This window comes from Esox lucius, chromosome 12, assembly GCF_011004845.1.
Source record: "Esox lucius isolate fEsoLuc1 chromosome 12, fEsoLuc1.pri, whole genome shotgun sequence".
NCBI classification, from domain to species: Eukaryota; Metazoa; Chordata; class Actinopteri; order Esociformes; family Esocidae; genus Esox; species Esox lucius.
In genome coordinates this window covers 29,138,900-29,164,962 of record NC_047580.1, presented here as the reverse complement: position 1 = coordinate 29,164,962, position 26,063 = coordinate 29,138,900, and the positions used below count along the sequence as shown (strand labels likewise).

At 43.0% G+C, this 26,063-nt stretch overlaps 1 protein-coding gene across 1 annotated transcript; it reads left to right on the top strand.

Annotated features, from left to right (window-relative positions):
* Positions 1 to 1,441: 1,441 nt before the first annotated feature.
* Positions 1,442 to 25,194, top strand: esyt1a (extended synaptotagmin-like protein 1a). The gene is made up of 31 exons (XM_010867233.4): positions 1,442 to 2,688; positions 4,766 to 4,807; positions 7,442 to 7,576; positions 7,822 to 7,895; positions 7,998 to 8,070; positions 8,409 to 8,498; positions 8,643 to 8,698; positions 9,319 to 9,439; positions 9,826 to 10,002; positions 12,024 to 12,106; positions 12,677 to 12,725; positions 13,355 to 13,444; positions 13,706 to 13,801; positions 14,046 to 14,117; positions 14,710 to 14,796; positions 15,590 to 15,730; positions 15,873 to 16,058; positions 16,619 to 16,795; positions 16,981 to 17,063; positions 17,346 to 17,394; positions 18,360 to 18,449; positions 18,644 to 18,739; positions 18,962 to 19,033; positions 19,156 to 19,242; positions 19,472 to 19,618; positions 20,996 to 21,135; positions 21,658 to 21,744; positions 22,088 to 22,225; positions 22,969 to 23,074; positions 23,201 to 23,250; positions 23,356 to 25,194. Exons 1-31 carry the CDS (start codon positions 2,347 to 2,349, stop codon positions 23,381 to 23,383), a joined length of 3,264 nt encoding a protein of 1,087 aa, XP_010865535.2. The 5' UTR covers positions 1,442 to 2,346; the 3' UTR covers positions 23,384 to 25,194.
* The last annotated feature ends 869 nt before the right edge of the window (positions 25,195 to 26,063 follow it).

Sequence of the window (26,063 nt, the reverse complement as noted above, 5' to 3'; positions counted from 1 at the left end):
AAAGGGCACAGGTAGCAAAGGGGCATGTGCCTTGAACAGGTTGGGCCTTACCTGCGCACGTGCCTGCACACAGCCTTCAAAATCCAATGAATCACATACATATACATCACGTATACCTTTTGTGTCATCAAACAACAAAAAGTTACAGTATTGTACTGTACAGTACACATGAAGGGAGAGAAAAGAAAACACTGCGACCTCAGGCCCTGAATCCTTCCTGTCCTCTGGCTTCCCCGACCTCTTCCCCTTTCTGCTCTTGGTTGTGTGCCCTGTTTTTTCTTGACTGAAAGGAGAACTGGGTGAACAATTTGGTTAATTGGGTGGTGTTTGGTGTTTTGCAACATGAGTTAACTGGAATCGCAAATTGAGTTGAAGCAAGTAGAATGTGTGCTTAGTTCTGCAGAAATGGTTCCTGGTTCTTGGATGTTGGCTTGAACATCTGATCACACTGTTTATGTTTTCGGTCACAGTGTATAAAGGATTGGGAAAAACTAAAAATACATGGCAGTGACTGCTCAGCAGTGACACTAAGTGGCAGTATCATAGCAACAAGCAAGCCACCTGTACAAAGTCTACAACATTTACAGCGCTGTTGAAGTCTCTTCCCTGGACACGTTTTGTCTGAGGAAAAATAATTCTGTAGGCCTAGGAAAAATACCTGTTGGCTAATTAGGTACTTGAGTGTTGTGGACCATGGATTACTAAACAATGGTTTATCAAAGCTATAAACTATAGTCAATGTGTATGAAATTATGAATACGATCTTATTGTAGGCCATCATAAACTGAAAACATCAACTACAAACCTCCAATTGGTCGAAAATAGGAAAAGGTTTCAATAGTACCCTGTCTGTGGCCTTGTGTTAATAACAGCCTACTGTTCCAAGAGATGTCTGACAAAATTGCTCAGCTGTCAAATGGAGCTGTGTAAACAAGGCATATTCACTCAGAATGTGGGTTGCCCTTCACTTACGATTCAGAGACGTTAATTAGATTGCTAGACAAAGACAAGGCTTACCATTAGAATTACTTTAGCCCGCTCTAGAGCCAAAAAAAGGCCATCACGAAACCAACCTTATTGGCTATATTTATAGGCTATAGAGAGATAGATTATAAATCTCAATAGCCAATCAATATATGTACTATTTTCTAGGTTAGGCTGTAGGCTTACATTACATTAGTGTTACTACAATGCATGCCTACGGCAAAAAATATAGAAAAGGCTACATGCACAGACGTGAGCTCACACGCGTAAATACGCATTGCTGTATCGCTGCTATACTACAGCATCCAGTTAATTATAGCTAACGCGACGGAGCGATGTGTATACGGATTGATGCTTCGACGTTACGTAAAAGGTAGTTTTAAAGCGCTAAATGAATTGCGCGCAGTTACGCGTGACATGTCTTGTGACGTCGGAGCTGCTGCGCGCATGGACTAATCGCTCATCAACTCGACTTGTTCACCGCCATACAATACCAGGTGTCAACGACTGTCTTATACCGGTTATTGTATACGCACCTGGGTTAGGATTAATTCAAACCCGCTATAACAATGTGTTGCTACGTATGCATTCTTTGCCCAACAGCCCCTAGCTGATTCTACGAACGCTAACAGTGAGGCACGTGAGAAGCTGTGGTTCTGTTAGTTGCCTAGATTTATAAAGTACATACCAAGACCAGTCTCTGAGTTAATTTGACCATTGGAAAATGAGGTAATGCATACATACTGCAATGTATGTTTGATTGATCCAACGTAATACAGTGTAGTTCAGAATAGTTAATTTCGCATTGCGTGTCACGCATTCGGAGGTCGTTGGTAGATTAGTCTAGTCTATAGACTGGTTAGTTATAATCACTCGTTGGCAGACGCTGGTGCACAGTACGTGGACAGTTTACAAGGTACGGAGATAGTAGCCGAAGCTATGTTGTATGCGTAGATTTCTAAAACGCTGCAGCGTGTTAGACACCGATAAGTATTCTAGGAGCAAGTGCATTTTAGGGTTACTTTTCCTTGTTTGGTTTAAGTAGGGATTTTACATAGAAAACACGCCCTCTGACAAGTCTGACAAATATTAGACTCCAAACCCACCCCTGTGTATGCTTACTGCGGGCATAAGAAGATCAGTTTTGTCCGTTGGCGTTGTTTACCTATTGAAAAGGTGTATAGGTTTAGCTGAAAGACTTAGCAAAACTGTTTTGATCTTTTAGTTTGGAGTTAACCGCTGCACGTGGTTGAAAGGCTAAACTTAATTTATTATTTTATCACATTTCTGATTCATCACCACCAACCGGAGCAGTGAACGCGGAACGGCATTGGTATAACTGTCACAAAAAAGGATTTTGCGATGCAGTCTGGGGATGCGGGGCAGAGTAAGGGCACAGGCTCGGGGGATGCAGACTCGGCCTTGGCAGAAGAGACGCTTCCACCCAAACCGCCTGGCCAACATGCTTTGTCGGTGTTGTGGTCCTATGGAAAATGCCTGGCTACTGTTTTGCCAGTTTACTTAGCGGGATACTTCGGCTTCAGTATCGTGTTGGTTCTTATCGTTCTGCTGATATACATGGGTTGGAAACACAGCCGGAACGAGAAAGTAATGCGGCTGAAGTCGGCTATGTATGCATTGGAGAACGAGAGAGCATACACTACTGCGAGAGTCTTTAGGAGTAAACGGGAATTACCCCCCTGGGTAAGTAACAAGAAAATTAATGATCTTCTTTCCATAGACGTGATCTCGTTCCCAGACAGTTTGCATAGGGAACAGAGTGCAGAAGACGTTTAGCCCGCAGCTAGTTTGTAATCACGTTAAAATCTTTTGTAATATTTCAGGTGATTTAAATTGCTGAAAAAGGCCTGCACCAGAGTTATACATCTATAACATTGCCTGATCAGACCCTGCATCCTTCCCTAAAAGCATACACCGCATTGTTAATGTTGTAAAAATATACATTCATATGCAAATTCATGAGATACAAAGCTGTCTGTAGTGTAGTTGCATTGTTACACAACTCTGTTGACAATTCTGACAGATAGAAATGATCAGAGTCAAATCTGTCCTCTACATTTTCTGTACTTGCAGAGTCCAAAAGCATCACCATCTATGACTGACCTTATTAATAGTATAGTAATAATATATTCTATTATAGGTAATAATATATTATTTCTTACTCTACTCTGTTCCTCTCCGACACCCATCCCCCACAACATTCTTCAGTCTACCTCTCCGTAACTATATTTGGACATTCAAATTGTGCAGAGCCTGCGTGGACCATATGAGTCAAAACTGTAGTGCACCATGCAGTGGAAATCTGAATTAACGATTTATCCAACCAAGCCTGGTCAGAGGTCACCAAGGTCCTACTGTCCCTGTATGTAAACCTCTTAAAGTCTGTGAACATTTAACAGTGTGAGGATGTTTTTGTTGTGCCCTGGCATGTTGGGGCATTTCTCTGTGTTCCTACATTTTCTCTTTCACTTCAGACGTTCCTTAGAACTTCAGAATTGTGGCCTGAGGTGGTACCGCGGTCTAAAGGACTGCTTCCGGTGCTTATATGCTTTTGTGGAATGGGTTTATATTCTGCCTACTGCTGTTTCAGCAGACTCTCCTCTCCACTTCCTCTCTGTCTTTTGAAAATATATGTTAATAAATAACTTGTGGGTTTAGCTATGTTTGAGCTAAAATTGGGGGGACAAGGTTAATTATTTTTCTTCTTGAAGACACATGTGTTTTTTCCTGTTGAATATGGATATTCATCATGTGAATACAGTAATGTACACAAGTTTGAAACGTATTATCATTTGCTGCAATTTAGATATTTGTAAAAAAAATAAATAAACAAACATTAATTGGGTGGGACATTCAAAGAGTTGTCCTGTTGGTGACACCCTCTGCTCTTCAACACCCACTCAACAGTCAGACTGTCACCACCATCTTGTGGTTTGAGTCAACAGGATACAGGATATCACAGGATCTCACACACCCACACGCGCACAAACATACAGTGTAGCGTGCACACACAACCATCATCGGGATGCTCTGCAGGTCTTATGACTGTGGTTAGCATCAGGAGAATGGGTCGAGGGCCGGCTGCTGGTGGTCATCGTTAAGTTTCAAAATGTGGGCAGTGGCGCAAAAACAATCACACACATCTTCGTTTTACTGTCTCAAGTCAATCCTTAGACTTGGGGTACAACGGTACGGTTATGAATACGAACCATAAAGGGCCCCTGTACTGTACGGTTATGAATACGAACCATAAAGAGCCCCTGTACTGTACGGTTATGAATACAAACCATAAAGGGCCCCTGTACTGTACGGTTATGAATACGAACCATAAAGGGCCCCTGTACTGTACGGTTATGAATACGAACCATAAAGGGCCCCTGTACTGTACGGTTATGAATACGAACCATAAAGAGCCCCTGTACGGTATGGTTATGAATTCAAACTATGAAGAACCCCTGTACTGTACAGTTATGAATAAAAACCATAAAGAACCCCTGTACTGTACTGTTATGAATACGAACCACAAAGAGCCCCTGTAATGTATGGTTATGAATTCAAACTATGAAGAACCCCAGTACTGTACAGTTATGAATAAAAACCATGAAGAGCCCCTGTACTGTACGGTTATGAATACAAACCATAAAACCCCACACACTGTTGTTTCTCTATTTATCCTGTCAGCTTTATTGGCCAACATTCATGCTATTCCTTTAATGGCAGCTGGAAGTTCAAATGAACCAACTTCTTTCTTTCTCTACAGGTCAACTTTCCTGACGTGGAGAAGGTTGAGTGGATGAACAAGGTATGTTGTGTACACACAAACATACATAACGCACCCACACACATACACACATGCATGAACATACCCAAACACACCTACACACACACACCCACTCACACACATACACCCCCACGCACAAATGCACACAAATGTGTGTATGTGTGTGTGAGTATGTTGTGTATGTATGTATGTATGCGTGTGTGTGTATTTGTGTGTGTATGTGTGTGTGAGTATGTTGTTTATGTATGTATGTATGTGCATGTGTGTGTGTGTGTGTGTGTACATCCTGCATCTGGCAGCCCCCCTTCCATAAACACCCATCATCGTTTTGCATAATTTAGGGTCAGGGGTTACTATAAAGGTTTTTTCTTTCGTTAACAACCACAGACACTACACAGTGTCACACACACACACACACACACACACAGCACATTTACATTTCCAAGTTTTATCTTATCCAAAGTATATATTCTTTCCATTTTCAGACACACTCAAGCACACACAGCGTGAGCTGACCCCCTGGGTACGACAAAGGGCCTTATAAAGGAGCAGGTTTCATGTTTTACCTTCCTTGTGAGGACTTCTGGTCCTAATTCAGTGTGTTAAATCAAAACGCCCACACACAGCATCTGACTGTGTGGCGACAGAACAAGTCTGCCCTTGTGATTGGGAGATGTTATGAAGTCTATGTGACAAAGCACAGATTGTCGGGGGGGGGGGGGGGATCTGCCTCGCTCATCTTTCAGAAGAACCACCCCAGGCCGCCTCCCTTCCAGGCCGGCTTACCCTCCGACCGTCACGCGCTCCGACTGCACGCCAAGCTGCCCAGTCCCTGCTGATTCTGGCTGCGCCTGAGTGGCTGCAACAACAGCAGCAAACCCCGATCTGCTTCATTTGGTTAGGACGAGAGATGGGATGATACAGCTGTATTTTTATTCTATTGTGATTTGACAGTGTCTGGGACAACAGATATGAATGGCATGGGCCAAAATGTAAGCTAGACCTCATCATATCACGATCATGGGTCTTGGTCAAAACTAGTGCCCAACCAAGGGTGTGGGGTTCAATTTGGAGCAACGCACGTGGCAGACCCAGACAAGCACACAGCATCCAGGGAAAAATCAGAGGTCAAGGGAATGACTGGTCGGAGGGCGACCAGGGGAAGGCGACCAGGGGAAGGTCAAGGGAATGACTGGTCGGAGTAACCCCTGCCCCACACACTGAGGCAGAATCTAGCAGCTTTCAAAGTGACAGTAAGATTCAGATCTCACCTGGCAAGCCTTAAAGGAAACGTCTGTCAGGAAGACACTTTCAGAAAGTCAGAGAGCACTAACATGCCCTAGTCAAAGGGGACTATGCAATGGTTCAGTTGTTTCACTAAAGTATATGACCATACAAGATTGCACTATTATCATGTGCGTTGTGTTTGGACTATATATGCTGTGTGTGTTTGGACTATATATGCTGTGTGTGTTTGGACTATATATGCTGTGTGTGTTTGGACTATATATGCTGTGTGTGTTTGGACTATATATGCTGTGTGTATTTATATCTGTTTGGATGACTAATGACTGATCTAGTAAACGACCTCAGCAAATGACTCTATACTGTAGTGATTGAATTATTCATTTATTATTAGTTATTATATAGTTAGTTGGTGTGTCTTTTCTTTCAGGCTCGTGTTTTTGTGTCATATGACTTTTCTTATTAGGCATCAAAGGTTGTGTTTACCCAGACCTCCCAATTTTACAAATTGGTCTTATGACCAATGACATATTTTCAGGAAAATATCAGATGTGAAGTCTTGTACTAGTCTACTAATTAGTAGACGAATAGATGAAAATTAGGCTGGCGAATAAAATTTATCAGCCCTGCGACTGTGGTTCCTATTGAGAGCGATTTGTCACGTCCTGTGGGGTTGCTCATTTTGCTGATGTAGTCAGTACCAACTAAGATTATGGTTAAGTTTTGGTCGACCAAAAAATGTATCAGTTAGCATTGTTATGTACAGTTTATAACAAGTAGTACACAAACATGTCGTGTATATGAACCATTTGTAACAGTACACATTCATACAGTGTAGTTTAAAGAACCTGTTTATAGCACCTGTTCAACCCGTACATACCCAGCACACAGTTTTTTTCTTCGTTACAACACCATTGCTGCAGTCCTTCAGAAATGACTACACTGTCCTTGAGACGTGACCAGATGACCACGACGACATCTCATGTATATTTATGTGGCTGTGGACAGAAACATAACGGATTCACTCTCTCACCCTCCTGCTCTCTTCCTGTCTTTCACCCCCTGCCTCCCTCTCTTTCCCACTCTTTCCCCTCTCTTTCCCTCTCTTTCCCCTCTCTTTCCCTCTCTTTCCCCTCTCTTCCCTCTCTTTCCCTCTTTCCCCTCTCTTTCCCTCTCTTTCCCTCTCTTTCCCCTCTCTTTCCCTCTCTTTCCCCTCTCTTCCCTCTCTTTCCCTCTCTTTCCCCTCTCTTTCCCCTCTCTTTCCCTCCCTCTCTTTCCCTCTCTTTCCCCTCTCTTTCCCTCTCTTTCCCCTCTCTTCCCTTTCTTTCCCTCTCTTTCCCTCTCTTTCCCCTCTCTTTCCCCTCTCTTTTCCCTCTCTTTTCCCTCTCTTTCCCTCTCTCGGTCCTGCAGATTCTGCAGCAGGCATGGCCGTTCCTGGGTCAGTACCTGGAGAAGTTGCTTGTGGAAACTGTTGCACCTGCCATACGGGCATCCAACACTCACCTCCAGACCCTCAGCTTCACCAAGGTCAACCTCGGGGACAAGGTACGGGCTAGAACCTCTGGCCCGCCTGCGGCTGACCACATGTCAAACAGTACCACATGCTCGGCAGTCCAGGGGTTTATAGACACACATGATGTGGCTGTGCTATGCCATGTCAGTATAAACTGTGGCTGATGATGACCCAGAAAACGGACACACATTAACAACCCTGGACAGGACTTCCTTCTCGGGGTGTCCCGGGGAGTCGCGACCCGGTTCCTTCATCCAGGTCTTTTGTCTCACCGCAGGCTGTGAAGGTGGTGGGAGTGAAGGCTTACACGGAGAATGACAAGCGGCAGGTCTTGCTGGATCTATACGTTAGGTACTGGAATGCCCCCCCCCCCCAGCTGTGGCGCAGAGCAAATCCTTCTGCAGCAGCCGCAGACAGTACTGACGTTAACCGTCTCCCTTTCCTCCTCTGCAGCTATGCGGGTGACGTGGAGATCAATGTGGAAATCAAAAAGTACTTCTGCAAAGCCGGGGTGAAGGGAATCCAGGTAAGACAAGAAAGTACATTTCAGTCATTTAGCAGATAGCGTCCATTTTCACCCTTTTTTCATCCTGACCACCCGCGGGAATTAAACCCACGAGCCTGGCAGTGTAAGCACTGCATTTTACCATGACAACGACACAGGGGCTTAGGAAAAGCCATTACAACACTCACGCTGGGGAGCGCTTCATGAGCTAATCGTTATCGAAATCTATATCAACTCTTGTTTTTCTGTTTCTGCCTCTCTTTCATTGTTATCATGTCCTTAATTTCCACTTCTGCGAGTCTCTCTGCCTCATCACTGTGTCTCTTTGTCTCACTCTCCGTCCCTCGTTGTCTCTCTAGCTGCATGGGAAGTTGCGGGTGATTTTGGAGCCCCTGATTGGAGACGTGCCCCTGGTGGGAGCCATCACCATGTTCTTCATCCGCAGACCTGTGAGTGGACCAACGTTTCACGTTTCTTCCTCTGTCTCGTTGTGGTTTATTCATCGGTTTGCCGGTTGGTCGTTCACTTTTTTCCATTCATCATGTGGTGTCCTATTTTTGCCAATGTTCTCATTATGGATTTTCCATCCGCAGACTCTGGACATCAACTGGACGGGCCTGACCAACGTGCTCGACATCCCTGGACTCAAGTGAGTGATTCAATGTAGGGCCACCTCAACGCCTTGAGTGTCATTTTGGATCAATCCGTTATGATGCTGTATGATTCGTCGATGTTTTACAGCCTTGACAGAAACATCCGAACACACTGCTTCTCGTGGATTACTTTGTTAGGATTGGGTTATTATATTTCTTTACTGATATGTATGCGTGTGTGGTGAGGCTACATAAATCCCATTTAGTTTCATGTTTCAAGGTTTATTTGTCAAATGCACCAAACAACACAGCGTTATCCTGCACAATGAAATTCTTGCGCTGGATGACGCCAAAGAATTTCAAGTGAGTTCAAGACGTGTTATGGGCTAGTTGTCTGGTAATGCAATTAAATCATTGTCAGTGCTGTGTTAAATTGCTAATGTCATCGATCAAAGCTGAGCAGCAGTACCTTCCTATTTAACTGTATTCAACTTAGAAATCACAGTAACGATTTCAATCAGTATGCCCCTGGCCTGCGTAATGAGTTCGCCCCATTGTTTCTAAGTTTGACGCATGTTCCTGTTGTCAGCAGTAGTATATTGTCTTTGTCTATTTGTGTGTTTGTTTCCCATTTCTGTGTGTCCCGTCCAAATGCCACCCTTGCATTCATTTTCAGTGCCTTGTCGGACACTATGATAATGGATGCAATTGCCTCGCACCTGGTCCTACCCAACCGCCTCACTATCCCCCTGGTGGCCAACCTGCACGTTGCGCAGCTCCGCTCCCCTCTTCCGCGGGTAACCTTACCAAAATACCGAATCACCTGGGGAGTCACTGGCAGTCTGACTGATGCCCCCGGGCACCAGATTTACACTAACGGGTACCAAAACGCTAGGGCGCGCCCGCCACAAGTCTGCCGAATGTTCACGGGTTGAGTGCAACATGGCACTTTGACGTCCGCCACCGATGGCTTTTTAGTCACCGTAATGCAGTTGGCCTTCCGAGACAAAATAAAACGGGTTTTAGTGCCTGTTACTGTAACTGATTGACTGACCCCCATGTGAATCATACGACTGGCATATATACCTACACATAGCTACCGCCTGGACTCAGCCTGGCACTCCTTTATGATGTACGGTACACCAACCACACCTGTGCGTCTGTCTGTCTGTCTGTCTGTCAGGGCGTGGTGCGTATCCACCTCCTTGAGGCGGAGAACCTGACAGCCAAGGACACCGTCATTAAGGGGATAATAGATGGCAAGTCAGATCCGTACGCTGTGCTGCGAGTGGGGACCCAGACCTTCACCTCCCAAACTGTGGACAGCAACCTCAACCCACAGTGGAGGGAGATGTTCGAGGTGAGACGCACAGAGAGACAGAGAGATGAATGGACAGAGATTGATGGAGGGAGAGCAAGATTGCTGGGGATGTGTTTGAGATGGGAGTTGACAAGACAGAGAGAGAGTTATCGGTAGAGAGATGGACAGAGAGAGAGAGAGAGAGACACAGAGAAGGGGAGAAAGAGAGAGAGACAGACACAGAGAGAGAGACACCGAAGGGGAGAAAGACAGAGAGACAGACAGAGAGAGAAACGGGCAGATTGATGTATGAGGTGGGAGATGGGGACACTAAGCTGAATATTCATTGTTCAGAGGTGATAGTTTGCTGAACCCTTACAGAATAATTCATGAGTTGAGAGGGGATGTTCAAGCCTACAGACTGTCTAAAGTGGAAAAATACAGAGCTGCCAAAAAGTTGCTCCTGTCCGCCAGCTTATTATCAGGTATTACATATTCATGAACCTTGTTAAATGTGTCTTTTCTGAGAATATGTCACAGTTATCCACAGACAACCAGAGCTCTGCTGATCTCACCCCTGTGGGGTTAGAACTGACTGAAAACACTTACAGGAGATTATGTTTATTTACGGCCCCTTTTGGGTTTACTCAGAGGACGTTTAAATGTAACGTGTGTGAATTCAGGTTCACCTTTGTAATGGTCCTAGTGGTAGAAAACATATAGGGAGAGAACACACAAAACTGACACAAGGTCGTTGGCACAGTTCTATAGAAGGGGTGGGAGCTGACAGCCATATAAGATTATGGGATGTGTCCACGTAGGAGGACGTCTGTGTTAAAGCCAGAGTGCTGAGGATGACAATGGGGACATGACCTTCAGGGCCGGCGCCACGGCAATTTGAATGCCTTCCTCCCTGTACCGCCTGACAGTAGCTCTAAGCATCACAAGTACCTTGGCCTCTGCCAATAGGGGAGCATTGTCACGGTCTCTCCCCCACCTGCTGCCTGCCGGTCCCGTGTGGCGCCTCGTGCCCCTTGGCCTAGCAGTTCAGTCGCTGGCTTTACCCTGTTTATACCATGGAGACTGATCTAGTGTACTGTGTAAATATGTACACAGCGGAGAACAGCGGGTTGTGTTACAGCTGGATGCACAAGGCAACCTGGGTTCCATCCCAAACCACACCCTATTCCCCATCTAGTGCTCTACTGTTTAATGAAGACCCGGGTTAACAGTAACACGCTATGTAAGCAATGGGGTGCCATTTGAAGTATTTCCACTGGCCCTGTCAAAAAAGCATACTTCTGCAGAAAAATGGAAGTTGTGGGTTTGTGTAGAGATCCACAAGATTGACAAAAACACTGCGGTGGTTTTATCTGGTTAGACAGTGTCTAAGACAGCAGGTCTATCATAGAAAATTGCAAAAACACAACAGTATTGGACAACTTGTAATTCTTCTGATAGTTTAGGGCTTTGTAGCTGTACTGCTGGAACATGCTCTAGTTGTCTAATGCAGATCAACAAATTAGCAAGAGTGGATAAGATGGGCTGTTTTCTCATGTATTACAGTTGTAATGGGCAAAGAAAAACCTATCACCTCACGAATGTGATTAGCAGTTAGGGATAGCGATTTAAAATTGTGCAAATCAGATCAATTTTCTGAGAATTTCTGGTAAATCATTGACTTCTCTTTTGGGAGACAGGTTCTATTCCTGGTTACAAAAGCAAACATGCAGTAGGAAACTTATTATATCATGTGAAATGTTGGGAAACTACATGCATTTAAATCAGGTAAAATTTAAAAATGATATAAATATAAAAAATAAAAAATAAACGTATTCATGTGGAATGAAGTGAAAATTAACATGTGAATACATGTGAAACTTAACACATCGATAATCACAGGCATCTGATAATTATCCACAGGATTTGTTTGTTTATTTATGTGTATATATGTTTGTGTTTGTATTTACATGTACGTTTGTTTATTTATGTGTATGTATATTTGTGTTTTTTTATATATGTGTATGTTTGTTCATTTATGTGTGTATATGTTTGTGTTTGTTTATTTACGTGTGTGTCAGGTGATTGTCCACGAAGTGCCTGGTCAGGAGTTGGAGGTGGAGGTATTTGACAAAGACCAAAACCAAGATGATTTCTTGGGCAGGTAATGTTCTACTATGTCACTATCACCCTGTTACCTACACACTATTCCCTATGTAGTACACTACTTTGACTGTATTGATAAACATTTTTAAGGTCGCCAATTTCTAGGACCTTGTACATATTTAACATTTTTGAGTAAAACAAACGGTCCAGATTAGTGCCCTATGTGAGACGTTGGTTGCTGTCCATCAGGTGGGACATTTAACGGATGTCCCGTCTCTCTGTGGTCACTTATTGTACATGGGTGGGGTGTTGACCCCAGTGTCCTGGCTAAATGTCCAACATGGACGTAGCATCATGGCCGCCCATCCATCTACGGCTTCCCAGTGGCTCGTTCATCCCTCGCAACAATTTTGCTGCAGGTTTTCTTCAGTACTTAACGTATTTAATAAATGATGTATCCGAGTGTCTGGATAAGAGTGTCAGCTAAATGACTAACATGTGAAAGGTTGCCTCAGTCCTTTGGTTGTGTCATCTCATTCTTTGAATGACTTCTGTAAATTCTGTTTTGCTTGTATGTTGTTCTGCTTCCTCTCTCTATCTTAATCTTGTTTCCGCCCCCCCCCCCCAGGATCAAGATGGATCTAGATATTGTGCACAAGGCCAGAGTTTTAGATGAGGTGAGTTAGAAGTTTTTCTTCATACACATATTTATATTTCATTTCTTAAATAAAAAAAATATTATATTTTGATGATTCTATTTCATAGAATTTCATGGAATTTTTATAGAATTCTATTTCATAGAATTAACGTCACATGTATGTTAATTAAGTCTAAAGGGTTTTTTACTTCATGTCTCTGTTTCCATGCTGTTGCTGGCCAGTGAGAGCATTAAACAGGAGATATTTATTCTGTAGCTGGTACTGAGAATTAAAGACCAGTAGAGTGTTCCATGGCATTGAGCTGGAGTAAGGTTAACGAGAGACACGGCAGCAAAGGTGTTTGAAGCTGGGACATGGTAATCCCTTTGAGCAGCAGGTGTTATTCAGAACCTACCTTGTGATCTCCCGGCTCTAAGCTCACAGCCTCACCCCCTTATGGCTGGGGGACCATTCTGAGTCTAATCCTTATGCATGTTTGATAAGGACTACATTTCAGTTAGAGTGTACAGCGCTGCGTGTTATATAATAGATACGTGCTTTCTAAAAACATCCTTGCGGTCATGAAGATCAGGCGCAAAATTAAGCCTAACTGAAAATAATGCACAAGCCTCAGTCTCCATCTGGAATGCCTCCCTTTCTCCCCCTAGTGGTTCACGCTGAAGGATGCGCCGTCGGGCAGCGTTCACCTCCGCCTGGAGTGGCTCTCTCTGCTGTCCTCTGCTGACCGACTCAGTGAGGTGCGTCCTCCACACTGTTTTTTGCGTTCCTTTTTTGTGTCCCAGAGGGCATTTCGTTTTTCGGTACTGAAACTGAATACAAAGTCAGTACATACGATGCTGATGTGTCAGTTCTAGGCTGACAGCCATTAACATAAATATACACCATGAATACAGACCCATTTAAATGAAGATACCGTGTATCATATTGAGGTAAATCATTCTGTCTTAAAGCACTTTGCAATATTGAAAATGTTGTTCGGTCTGTCGTTCTGTGATCAGGTCATCCAGAGGAACCAGAATGTCATCTGTAAGGCCACAGACCCTCCTTCTGCAGCCATCCTGGCTGTCTACCTGGACCGGGCTCAAGACCTCCCTGTGAGTACTCGCTGTCTGTGGCCAATCACCGCACAGGTGATCAGCTCCCGGAGCGCCCGTAGAGATGCGCTCAGCTGCTCAGGACTGCAGTACTGACGACCTTGAACCAACCTGACTGTAATGTTAAGTCTGTGTTCTGTGTCTCGGCGGTGTGTAGGTCTGGGTTGGTGTCTGTTGGGGTGCTGTGTTGATGTGTGTCAATGTGTGTTGATGTGTTATATAAGGGCTCTATGTTGATTTTCAGTTGAAGAAGGGCAATAAGGACCCCAGCCCCATGGTGCAGCTCTCTGTTCAGGACACAACCAAGGAGAGCAGGGTAGGAACTCATCACCACACACTAACCCTAACCATCAGATCAACCTGACTCTTACCTTCAGAGAACCTCATTCCAACCGTCAAAGAACCTGAGACCACACTTCAAAGAACCTTTCCCCAACCTTCAGAGAACCTGTCCCCAACCTTCAGAGAAATTGACCCCAACCTTCAGAGAACTTGTCCCCAACATTCAGAGAACCTGTCCCCAGCCTTCAGAGAAACTGTCCCCAAACTTCAGAGAACCTGTTCCCAACATTCAGAGAACCTGTCCCCAGCCTTCAGAGAACCTGACCCTCAGCCTTAACATTACCGTTGTAGCTAACGTAACTGTAGTGTTTCTGATACTGTCTGTCCAATTCTATAAATGCTCCACATATTAGTAGGGATGGTAACCTTATTAATGACATTCAACCCCACCTGTCATAATACTAAAACTATTTCTACTACCACTATTACCTCAACTACAATCATTGCTGCTAATAATAATAGTACGAATTAAGAAAAGACAATGATACCATTAAATGCTAACCTAGCTTTGTGTATTTCAGATGGCCATATTTCATCATGTCATATGTATTCTCTTCCATCCCTAGACATGTAATCTGACCACCAACCCAGTATGGGAAGAAGCCTTCACCTTCTATATTCATGACCCCCGCACACAGGACATCGACATTCAGGTACTTAGTCCTCTGACAAAAAATGCTTTCTTCTTGCCTGTCAAAGTTATTAGTGGTTTATCCTGCTGGTCACTCAGTTCGGCTGAGAACAAAGATCAGAACTAGGTTGCCACCATGCTGTATTTAGAGCTTCCACAGACTGGTCTGTGTTCCTATATCAGTCCTGTCAGACTTCCACTGCTGTTCCTTCTTTCTTTGTCTCACGCACACACACTCAGGCAAACACACAGACACTTGTTTTGCTATAATACTCGTGAGGACATCTTTGGGATCACAATTGATTTCCATAATAAAGTATATCATTTTTAACCGTACCACTCTACTTAACCCCCAAAACCCCATTTTAACCCTTAACCCTGACCTTAAACCTAACCATAACCCCAAGTCTGAAAAAGCAATTTATGAAAGCGGACTGGCATTAGTTCCTCATCTTCTTGATTTGCCATGGTTTACTATACTAGTGAGGATGCCTGGATAGTGCTGCATACACACACACACACACACACAGACACACACAAACACAATCTTCATATCTTAAGGTAAAAAATTTTTAGTTTTCATTTTTGAAAGTTTTTCTTTGTCTTATTCACACCAATTCCTTTAATGTTTATATTTGTATGTATTTGTTGTTATTATTATTCATTGGTCTCTCAACCATTGTTTCTACTATGAATTTTTATTACTTTGTACGGAAACCTTTTTTATCCTTTTTATTTGTTCAGATTGAAATTTGATTTGATTCTCTCTCCCTCCCTTCTGCGCCCCTCTCCACGTCCTCCCCCCTCTCCCCCAGGTGAAGGACGATGACAGGGCTAATTCTCTGGGCAGTCTGTCCATCCCTTTGAGTCGTCTGCTGGCCAGCCCTGACCTCACTATGGACCAGTGGTTCCAGCTGGATGGCCTTGGCCGGATCTATATCAACGCTGTTCTGAGGGTGGGTGGTGGAAGGCCCATTTTCTCTCTCACACACACACACACACACACACACACACACGGTTATGACATGACATAGCATCCAATGTCATGTCATAAACATGTCATAATGTTTCAGTCTCGTCCCTGTCTAATGGATTTAGGTGCTGTATTTGAATGAAGATGCGTCACCAACCAGCCCAGTGTCACCCCACCCCCCCAGCCCTGGCTCTGGCCACATAGAGGGGGGTGTCACATCAGAGGAATTCCCTGGGGGAGTGAATGGAGCCCCCAAACCTGTACCCACCCGACCCCTACAGACCACTCCTGACCCGGACTTCGCTAGTGAGGTGAGCCAACTAACACACACGCACGCTTGTCTCCTCTACACGCTCCTAGCTCTCTCTTCTCTACACGCTCCTAGCTCTCTCTTCTCCTCTACACGCTCCTAGCTCTCTCTTCTCCTCTACACGCTCCTAGCTCTCTCTTCTCCTCTACACGCTCCTAGCTCTCTCTTTCCTCCTGGCAGATGGTAGTAGTCTGTGTAGTGTACTGTCTCTCTGTTTCTCCCCCTTCATATCTTCTATCTCTCTCCTTCTTTTCCGTTCTGTCTCTTCCATCTCACCCCTTCACTCCATCCTCTTATCTATTTCCTTCTCTCTCTCTCTCATCCTTCTCTCTCACTCTCATCCTTCTCTCTCACTCTCATCCTTCTCTCTCTCTCTCATCCTTCTCTCTCACTCTCATTCTGCTCTCTCACTCTCATCCTTCTCTCTCGCTCTCATCCTTCTCTCTCTATCTCTCCCGCACTCTTTTCTCTCTCCCTCTTTTTCTTTCCATCCCTCACTCTTGCCCCCCCCCCCCTCTCTTTCCCCTTCACCTCCTCTCTCCACATCCCTGTCCTCCGCAGGGGGTTCTGCGTATTCACCTGGTGGAGGCCACTAACCTGATTGCCAAAGACAACTTCATGGGGGGAATGGTGAAAGGGAAAAGCGACCCCTATGTCAAGATCCGGGTTGGCGGAATCACATTCCGCAGCCACACCATCAAAGAGAACCTGAACCCCTACTGGAACGAGCTCTACGAGGTACTGTTGGTAGAGGAAACACTGAGCAGCCGTTTCCGATCTCAGATGGATTTTCAGAATATGATGAATGTGGTTCTGATTAACATTAGCGAGGGTATTATATATAAATTACAACTTTTGTTATTAATCATTCTGTAAAAACCTCAAGGAAATGTGTTCTATAATGTTTTCTGGTGTTTCTTTAGATCATCTTAACACAGCTACCGGGTCAGGAGATCCAGTTTGAGCTGTTTGACAAAGATCTGGATCAAGATGATTTCTTGGGCAGGTGAGGCTCTGATCAGACAGTACAGTGTCTCAAAACCATCGAGAAACAGCAAGCTGCTTGCACTTGGAAAAGCACATTCTGGTTTTCTTCACTCACTCTACTTCATTGAGTAAGGTATATGTAACACTGCTGAGGTGTGTGGTTTTCCAAGCTAGCTGTTTTAAGACTCATTCCCTAACTGTTAATATCTTTGGATAAGAGCGTCCTCTGAATGACTCAGGATCCTCTATACTGTAATCAAATATATTTAGCTGAAATACATGACTGTTTTGTGTGTTCCAGGTTCAAACTAAACCTGAAAGACATCATCAGCCCACAGTTCACTGATGAGGTAACACTCTAGAATGTCTTTCCAACCAGTCAGAAGCCAGTATTTAAAAATGCTGTGGTTTAACTACAACTATATTTGTGACAGATGTTGCTGGGTTTTCTTAATGGCCAGTGGTAGAGCTATGCCTCGGAAATATACATGTTATAGAGTTTTAAGAGTGTGTCTGCTACGGTATTATGTTGGTGTTGATGTGGTACTCTGGTAATAATGTTAGTTCTTACAGTATTGTATTGATGCTGATATGGTACTCTGGTAATAATGTTAGTATAACAGTATTGTATTGTTGCTGATGTGGTACTCTGGTATTAATGTTATTATTACAGTATTGTATTGGTGCTGATGTGGTACTCTGGTATTAATGTTATTATTACAGTATTGTATTGGTGCTGATGTGGTACTCTGGTAAAAGTGTTAGTTCTTACAGTATTGTATTGATGCTGATATGGTACTCTGGTAATAATGTTAGTATTACAGTATTGTATTGGTGCTGATATGGTACTCTGGTAATAATGTTAGTATTACAGTATTGTATTGTTGCTGACGTGGTACTCTGGTATTAATGTTAGTATTACAGTATTGTATTGTTGCTGACGTGGTACTCTGGTAATAATGTTAGTATTACAGTATTGTATTGGTGCTGATATGGTACTCTGGTAATAATGTTAGTATTACAGTACTGTATTGGTGCTGATGTGGTACTCTGGTAATAATGTTACTATTACAGTATTGTATTGATGCTGATGTGGTACTCTGGTAATAATGTTAGTTCTTACAGTATTGTATTGGTGCTGATATGGTACTCTGGTATTAATGTTAGTATTACAGTACTGTATTGGTGCTGATATGGTACTCTGGTAATAATGTTAGTATTACAATATTGTATTGGTGCTGATATGGTACTCTGGTATTAATGTTAGTATTACAGTATTGTATTGATGCTGATGTGGTACTCTTTTCTTCCACAGTGGTACACTCTGAATGATGTGAAGTCAGGTCGGGTTCACTTAATCATGGAGTGGCTCCCCAGGGTTTCAGAGTCCGCTAGACTAGATCAGGTTAGCTGCTGCTCTTCCCTGTTTCTCTTTCTTTCACTGTCTCTCTATTTCTTATTTATTTTCTCCCTGTCCTTCTCACTCTCACACACACTCCCCCACCCTCCCTCCCTCCCTCCCCCTCTCTCCCTCGACATCCCATTCTCTGCTACACCGGTATGTGCTTCTAACAATGTGTTCTGACTCTGCCTCTCCAGGTCCTCCAGTACCAGGCCCGGCAGCAGTACCAGAACAAGGCAGTGCCGTCATCTGCTCTGCTGTTTGTGTACCTGGAGAGAGCCTACGGCCTGCCGGTAAACCCGGTGGCCTGCTGGCTGCTTCTCACAGCTGTTGTTGATGTCATCAGATTATAGATCAAAATATATCCTCTGTAATCACGCACAACAAGGCTTATTTTTCTATTACCACTTGATGACATTACAGGTTTGGTTTATTGTGTATGTACGTGTGTGGATGTTGATTCTGCTGCAGTCCTTTCAGTGGTTTTCTTAGTTTTTTTCCCTCTGTACTTACAGTTGAAGAAGAATGGAAAGGAGCCAAAGGTTGGGGCAGAGGTAGTGCTGAAAGCCACATCATTCAGGACCAAGGTAGCACATCTCCTTTCAGTTCTGTGGCCTGCTCCTCTATTTACATGCAGCTCACTAGAGAAACCAGAATAGGGAACAGTTTGGATTTAGCTTTAATTTCTCCATCCTTCTCCTTTTTCAAGCTGTGCGAGCGCTCTACCTCTCCTCGTTGGGATGAAGCTTTCCAGTTCCTGGTTCGTGACCCCAAAGAGGAAATACTTGTAGTGAAGGTGAGAGAATGGCTCCTAGTGGCTATCATTTATGCTATCCGTGTGTTTTCTTTCTGCATGAATAGGGCATAACAGAGCTGATAAAATAGTTACTCCTTTTTTCCCCAACTTTTTTTTACACTTGATTGACATGTTTTCGACTGGGGGCTGACATGGCGTGTGATTAGTGACACAGTCCCGAGAGAGGATACAGATTCCCATGTCATCTCCGGTCACCGTGTGTGTGTAGCTTTCCCACAGCTGGGGCCAGGCCCTGGGCACATTGGTCCTGCCCCTGAGAGAGGTTTTGTCGGAGCAGGGACTGGTGCTGGACCGGTGGCTCAGTCTGGACGGGGCCCTTCCTGAGAGCCAGGTCCTGCTGAGGGCCACACTCAAGGTAAACTCACCACGACTACATTCTGTACCAGATGCCTGCTTTTCACCTGATGTTTAATGGAGAATTGGATTAAAGGTCAGAATGTAGTTCTGATGAATGGAACAGCTGTATAGTGGAGTAAGTCAATTGCCATTTTTTGAAAACACATAAAATATTCAGTGTTGACCAAAAGTCATTGGAAATCAGACATTCAGTCAAATGTCAGAAATCGAAATGTTTTTTCTTTAAACAACATTTAGCCCTTTCAGAGGATTTTTTGTTATAGTGACTGAATAATAATGTTTGAAAATAATCAGCATCAGCAATCGTTCATAAAAAAAAATGGCAATACATGACTGTGCATTCCAACTAATTTAAGGTATAGCCCAATAAAACTGTGGGGAAAACACTTCAGGTTTTCAGGAAGGACGCCCTTTAAATACTGAAAGTACTGGGGGGGGGGGGGGGGGAACAACAGCTATTTGAATCATATACATCATGTTCTGCATCACAAAGAGATTATACAGTCATATTATTTATAGTATCTCACAAAAGCGAGTACACCCCTCACAGTTTTGTAAATATTTGATTATATATTGACACTTTGAAATGACACTTTGCTACAATGTAAAGTAGTGAGTATACAGCTGTGTGATAATAACACAACACACAGCCATTTATGTCTAAACCGCTGGCAACAAAAGTGAGTATGAAAATGTCTAAATTGTGAAAATTTCTAAATCGGGCACAAAGTGTCAATATTTTGTGTGGCCACCATCATTTTCCAGCACTGCCTTAACCGTCTTGGGCATGGAGTTCACCAGAGCTTCACAGGTTGCCACTGGAGTCCTCTTCCACTCCTCCATGACGACATCTCAGAACTGGTGGATCTCTAACATCTTGAAGGGACAGCAAATTTACCCTGTTATACAAGCTGTACACTCACTATTTTACAATTTTAGCAAAGTGTCATTTCTTCAGTGTTGTCAAATGCTAAGATATACTCAAATATTTGAGGGGTGTACTCACTTTTGTGAGATACTGAATTTTCTTTATCGCAGAAATTCTGCGGAGGATGTCTCATCTTAATCACAGACACTCCGTACCACAGGCACCAGTCAACATCCCTAACCCATCACTGTTCCTAAAAAACTCAGCGATTGCAGTATCCAGTTCAGACCCTAGGACAGTGTATGATTACATTTGCCCTAAACATCCCTTTTCAACCTTAATTGTTATGTGAACTCTAAGTACTCGCCATACTGATAGTTTTACTGTCATGCCTCCTAAAGGTATTATTTTATCTATTTGAAAAACAATGTTGAGATCATGCCCTTTAAATGAAATGGACAGATGATTGAGACGTGAGGGGAATGTGAAATGACCTTTGCCCTGCAGATCCTGGACACCCAGCTGGCTCAGTGCCGCGGTAGTGTGTCTGGTGATGGTACTGGGGAGGCCAGCAGGGATGGCGACCATGTCATCCACAGACGCGACACGGAACCAGCCCTACGGCACAGATCACCGCTGTCTCAGCTGTGAGTCACCCGGCAGCTCTGCCCTGCATCAATGTCCCATTGTGTCCTGGTGACATCACCATACAGAATACTGACGCATCACGCCCGCTGACCCACGTGGCACATTGAGCTCTGCATAATGGACTGCACTTCACCGTAGAAACAGCTAATTTATGTTGTCTAGGATGATCCTGTTTCCGCAATCAGACATTGGGATTTGAGGCTGGCAGTGTCTCCTGACCAGCTATCCCAGAACTAAAGACCTATGTAACTGGCTCAGATGCAGGAAGGATTCTTTATGTGGGCGTGGGTTAAGGCATAAGATAGCGTGGGCCAACTGTTCCCTGACCTGAAACTAAAATCCCAACTTGTGAAGTTGGGATTTTTCCCAATCACTAGAACAGTTTATGCTTGTTATCTCATGCGTACCTGTTTTGTTGTATTTCCAAAGTCAAACATTTGGCCTAGTCATAATAAATGAATCTCTAATTCCTAATTAATTAATTAAACTGTAACCATTTCTTCCTGTTTCTCCCTTCTTAGCGGTGATCAGAGTCCCGGACAGGTGAAGCTTCAAATTGGCTACTCGTTAGAGGAAAACAGGCTGTTCATCACTGTCCTATCTTGCAGGTCTGTTCCGAACTACATTTACCATAATGCACTGGCACTGACAGACTTATTGATGGTGTACAGTAGCTAGACCTCTAGGTCTTAAACATGCGTTTTCATCCATGTTATGGTGGGTATTCAAAGTATTCTTTAATGGGCAGTCATTTTCATATTACATTTCAATGAATAAATAAATACATAGACACTTAAAGAGTGGAGGAAAGCTAGCCATATTCTATAAGCTTTGTCTGTTTCAATGGGCCATTGTGTGCTCAGTGGCCACTTATGAAATCAGTTAACATTGTCCTGCCTGTACCGAGTGTCTCCATGTTGTTAGTCATCCATTTTGTTCTGTGTTCTCCAGGGGCCTGCCAGCTTGTGGGTCTGCTAAAGATGGGACGGACCCCTACGTCTCCTTTATTCTGCTGCCGGACAAAAACAGAACCACCAAGAGAAAGACCAACACCAAGAAGAGAGACCTCAACCCTGAGTTTAACGAGAGGTGAGACAGGAGACGTCAGCAGACCAGAGAGGGACAGGAGTTTGAACAGGAGTTTAGCGGGAGGCGAGACAGGAGATGCCAGGAGACCAGAGAGGGACAGGAGTTTAACAACAGGTTATACAGGAGACGCCAAGAGAATACTAAATGTGCTGCTGCTAGGTCTGTGATCTGTGGTTTTCACCCTGGCTATCTTAAAGATGAATACCCTAATTCAGTTATTCACCCCTGGCTATCTTAAAGATGAATACCCTAATTCAGTTATTCACCCCTGGCTATCTTAAAGATGAATGCCCTAATTCAGTTATTCACCCCTGGCTATCTTAAAGATGAATACCCTAATTCAGTTATTCACCCCGGTTATCTTAAATATGAATACCCTAATTCAGTTATTCACCCCTGGCTATCTTAAAGATGAATACCCTAATTCAGTTATTCACCCCTGGCTATCTTAAAGATGAATGCCCTAATTCAGTTATTCACCCCTGGCTATCTTAAAGATGAATGCCCTAATTCAGTTATTCACCCCTGGCTATCTTAAAGATGAATACCCTAATTCAGTTATTCACCCATGGCTATCTTAAAGATGAATACCCTAATTCAGTTATTCACCCATGGTTATCTTAAAGATGAATACCCTAATTCAGTTATTCACCCCTGGCTATCTTAAAGATGAATGCCCTAATTCAGTTATTCATTCACTAGTATCTGACATTGCATAACTTGTCTTTTTTGTTTCTGTTCAGATTTGACTTTGATTTTTCTCTGGAGGAGTCCATGCAGAGAAGACTTGACCTGACTGTCAAAAACAATGTCTCCTTCATGAGCAGGGAGAGGGAGGTCATTGGCAAGGTGAGCTGTCCTCGCCAATGATCAACTGCTATATTTGTTCCCTAATTATTCATCCCACATAGTCGTTCCCATGTGATCCTGGTTTTGCTGTCTCCAATGGCGACATATTTCTTTGGTTCTCTGCAGTTACTGTTGGACCTGGACCAGATTGACTTGAAGAGCGGTAGTGCGCAGTGGTGAGTGTTCTCTCAGGCTTCCTTTCCTGGGTGTGTTCAATGCATTCCATTTACTTCATTAATATGATACCTGCTGATGAGAGTACCTGTGTCTGACCATTTCAGGTATGATTTGGTGGAAGAGACCAACTAGAGTGCGGCTTTCGCTTGCCTGCAGTGCAGTGTTACTTTTACTTGTGGCTTCTTCTGTATGGTTTACTATTATATATTTTTATTCAGATAATGTGCAGTTAGACAACCACAAAGGAAGCGCTTACGTTGCATACATTCCACCAATGTTTTATATGTAAATGGAATCATTATGAATGAAAGAATTGGTCTGTTATGAAAACTCTAGAATGAAAGGGTTCCTGAATTCTAGAATTCTTGATTCTACGGTCTGTGAGAAAATGTTATTTAGAATCTTATGCAACCAAGTTGCTCCTAAAGAAATATATGTTGAAAAGCACTTTAATTCAATTTTAAATCAAAAATATTTCATTCGGAAGTATTTTATTTCCGAAAATGCTTTTATTTTTTACTTTCAGGTATTTTGAGTTGTTCTCATAAATGTAGTTTTATCATTTTTTTTTTACAATCTGAAATGTTGTCTGAGGGTACTTCTTTCTTTGTAGTGTTTCTTCTATTGTTTCCTTGCTGATGCTGAAATGCTGCGTTGTAGATTCAGAGCATTTTCTTGCCACTGTGGATGTTTACAACCATGATGTGACTCCTTTGCTCTTTGTAGAAAATGAATTTAAAAAACTTTAGTTCTTCACTTCTGTTCGAAATTTTTATATGTTTATACATTGGCCTTATGTATTCCAATACTGTGCACAATTTTTTAAACTAGTGAATGTGATTTTTATTACCTTTATCATTGAGTTGATTCTGTTCCAAATTAAGAAGTTTTGTATGTTTTATTCAGATATGTATTTGAAGGTTGATTTTATAATTCATGTGAAGTATTAAGAAAGTACCCAGATTTTAACATTTTCCACTGAGAAAGATACACATTCTAGCTTCAAGACAACTGCTTAGTCCAAGTCACTGTGCTTTTTTGTTGTTGATAAAGACAACATTATATCATGAACATGTATCAGGAATGTGTGTTCACGTTCCAAGGCAGAACTGTGCTGAATATTTTAATGTGTGACTGTATGTATTTGTACGTGTTTGTAGTGACCTGGGTTCTGCAATAAGCCAGTCTGTCAGAGTAGTTACTTAGATGTTTGTCAATTAAGCCCTGTTAGTAGCCTGTTCATGTCCGCGCTCTGATTGTGCCCAAACGTATAGACAGGTGTAAATTATTAAAAGATGTGTTTTCATCTGATTTGTTAAGTGCAAACAGACAAGATCAAGAAGAAGGATGCTTGTTAGAAAAGGGGGATAACAGAGTCTGAAAGAAAGAACAAGACCCTGAAAGGAAGAACATAAAAGGGCCTGTTTCCTACACCAGTTTATACCTGCCTCTAATCTTCTTCCTTCACCTAAAACTGAGCTTGATTGTTTACACTTAAAATATGATCACTATCTGATCACACCTGTCCACACATACAAGCATTTTCAGATTTCAGACAGGATCTGGATGAAGAATGTACGTTACAACCCAGTATAAATTAAACTGTAGATACAGATTGAGCCTTCTGCTGTATTAAAAAAAAACCTGTTCAATGGAGATTAAATTGAGTATTGTTTTGTCCAGGAGAAGCCGTACTTTGTGTCTAGGTCACTGGTGCTGAAAGAAACAAGCATAGATTGTGGCAGAGAAAAGGCCCTTTCCCAACTGTCATCTCACTGCTAAGGCTTGAAAACTGTATTAAAATGCATGAAACATTTTTGTAGACACAATGAAGAAGCAGGAAGACGATGTGTGAGAGAAGAGCGAAAGAGAAAGAGAGAAGTTAGCTGCTATGCACACTGTCATGTTTGTTGTTTCAGTAAATGTTTGCTCCTTCAAAATCACCGTTGTGCTGTCTTCTTTATGCTGGGAAATGTTATAAAAAATAAAACAAACTGTCAACTTATTTCCTAATCAGTTTAATGACATCTTAATTTACACCACAGCCTAGGTTAAAGAGGACTACAGTGCCATTATTTTTTGCATACATCTCATAAGATTTGCCTAAATCCTATAGACCAGGGATGGCAACTTGGATGGTGGTGGGGGCCACAGAATTGATGTACTGCTCATCAGGGGGGCGCAGATTAACTTGGAACACACACACACACGTCTGTGTATTGTATATAATTATTAACAAATGCATTGAAAGTACACTAGGTTTGATGCTAGTTAACGTCTATCTGGGGAATTTTAAAATATTAATCAACGTGCCGTTTTCCTGCTCTGCTGAACTCTCTCTGCTCAGCATGTTCCCTGCCATGTTATTAAACGCGTTAACCCTTTGGACGTTCAAACATGATATTTATTAATTTGTTCAAATTCTTTGTGTGTATATATATACTTTTACTGTTTTCTAAATTCATCTGAGGGCTGCACAAAGACAGGCTGGGGGCCACATGCGGGCCGCAAGCCTCCAGTTGCCGATGCCTGCTATAGACCTTGTATACAAACACAATGAACACTATTCATTGGCTTATTGACTTCGACGCCAAGTGAAGTCCTGACATAATGACGTCGTTGTTATTAACATTGTGCACGTGATGTATGCACACAATGATGACGCTTTTGCAGTAATGATTATTGACCTTCCATCAGCCAACCACCAGGTTGCGTTAAAGTGCTGACATTCATGTCCCAAATCCATCCAGCTGCAGCAGAGCTATCTCAACTCTCGGCTAACAGATGTGAACCAGTGGAGAGAGATAGGCAA

Coding starts and splice junctions, on each gene's coding strand:
- esyt1a (XM_010867233.4), top strand. CDS start 2,347: ATGCAGTCTGGGGATGCGGGGCAGAGTAAGGGCACAGGCTCGGGGGAT. Junction 2,689..4,765: donor AACGGGAATTACCCCCCTGG/GTAAGTAACAAG, acceptor CTTTCTCTACAG/GTCAACTTTCCTGACGTGGA. Junction 8,699..9,318: donor CTCGACATCCCTGGACTCAA/GTGAGTGATTCA, acceptor ATTCATTTTCAG/TGCCTTGTCGGACACTATGA.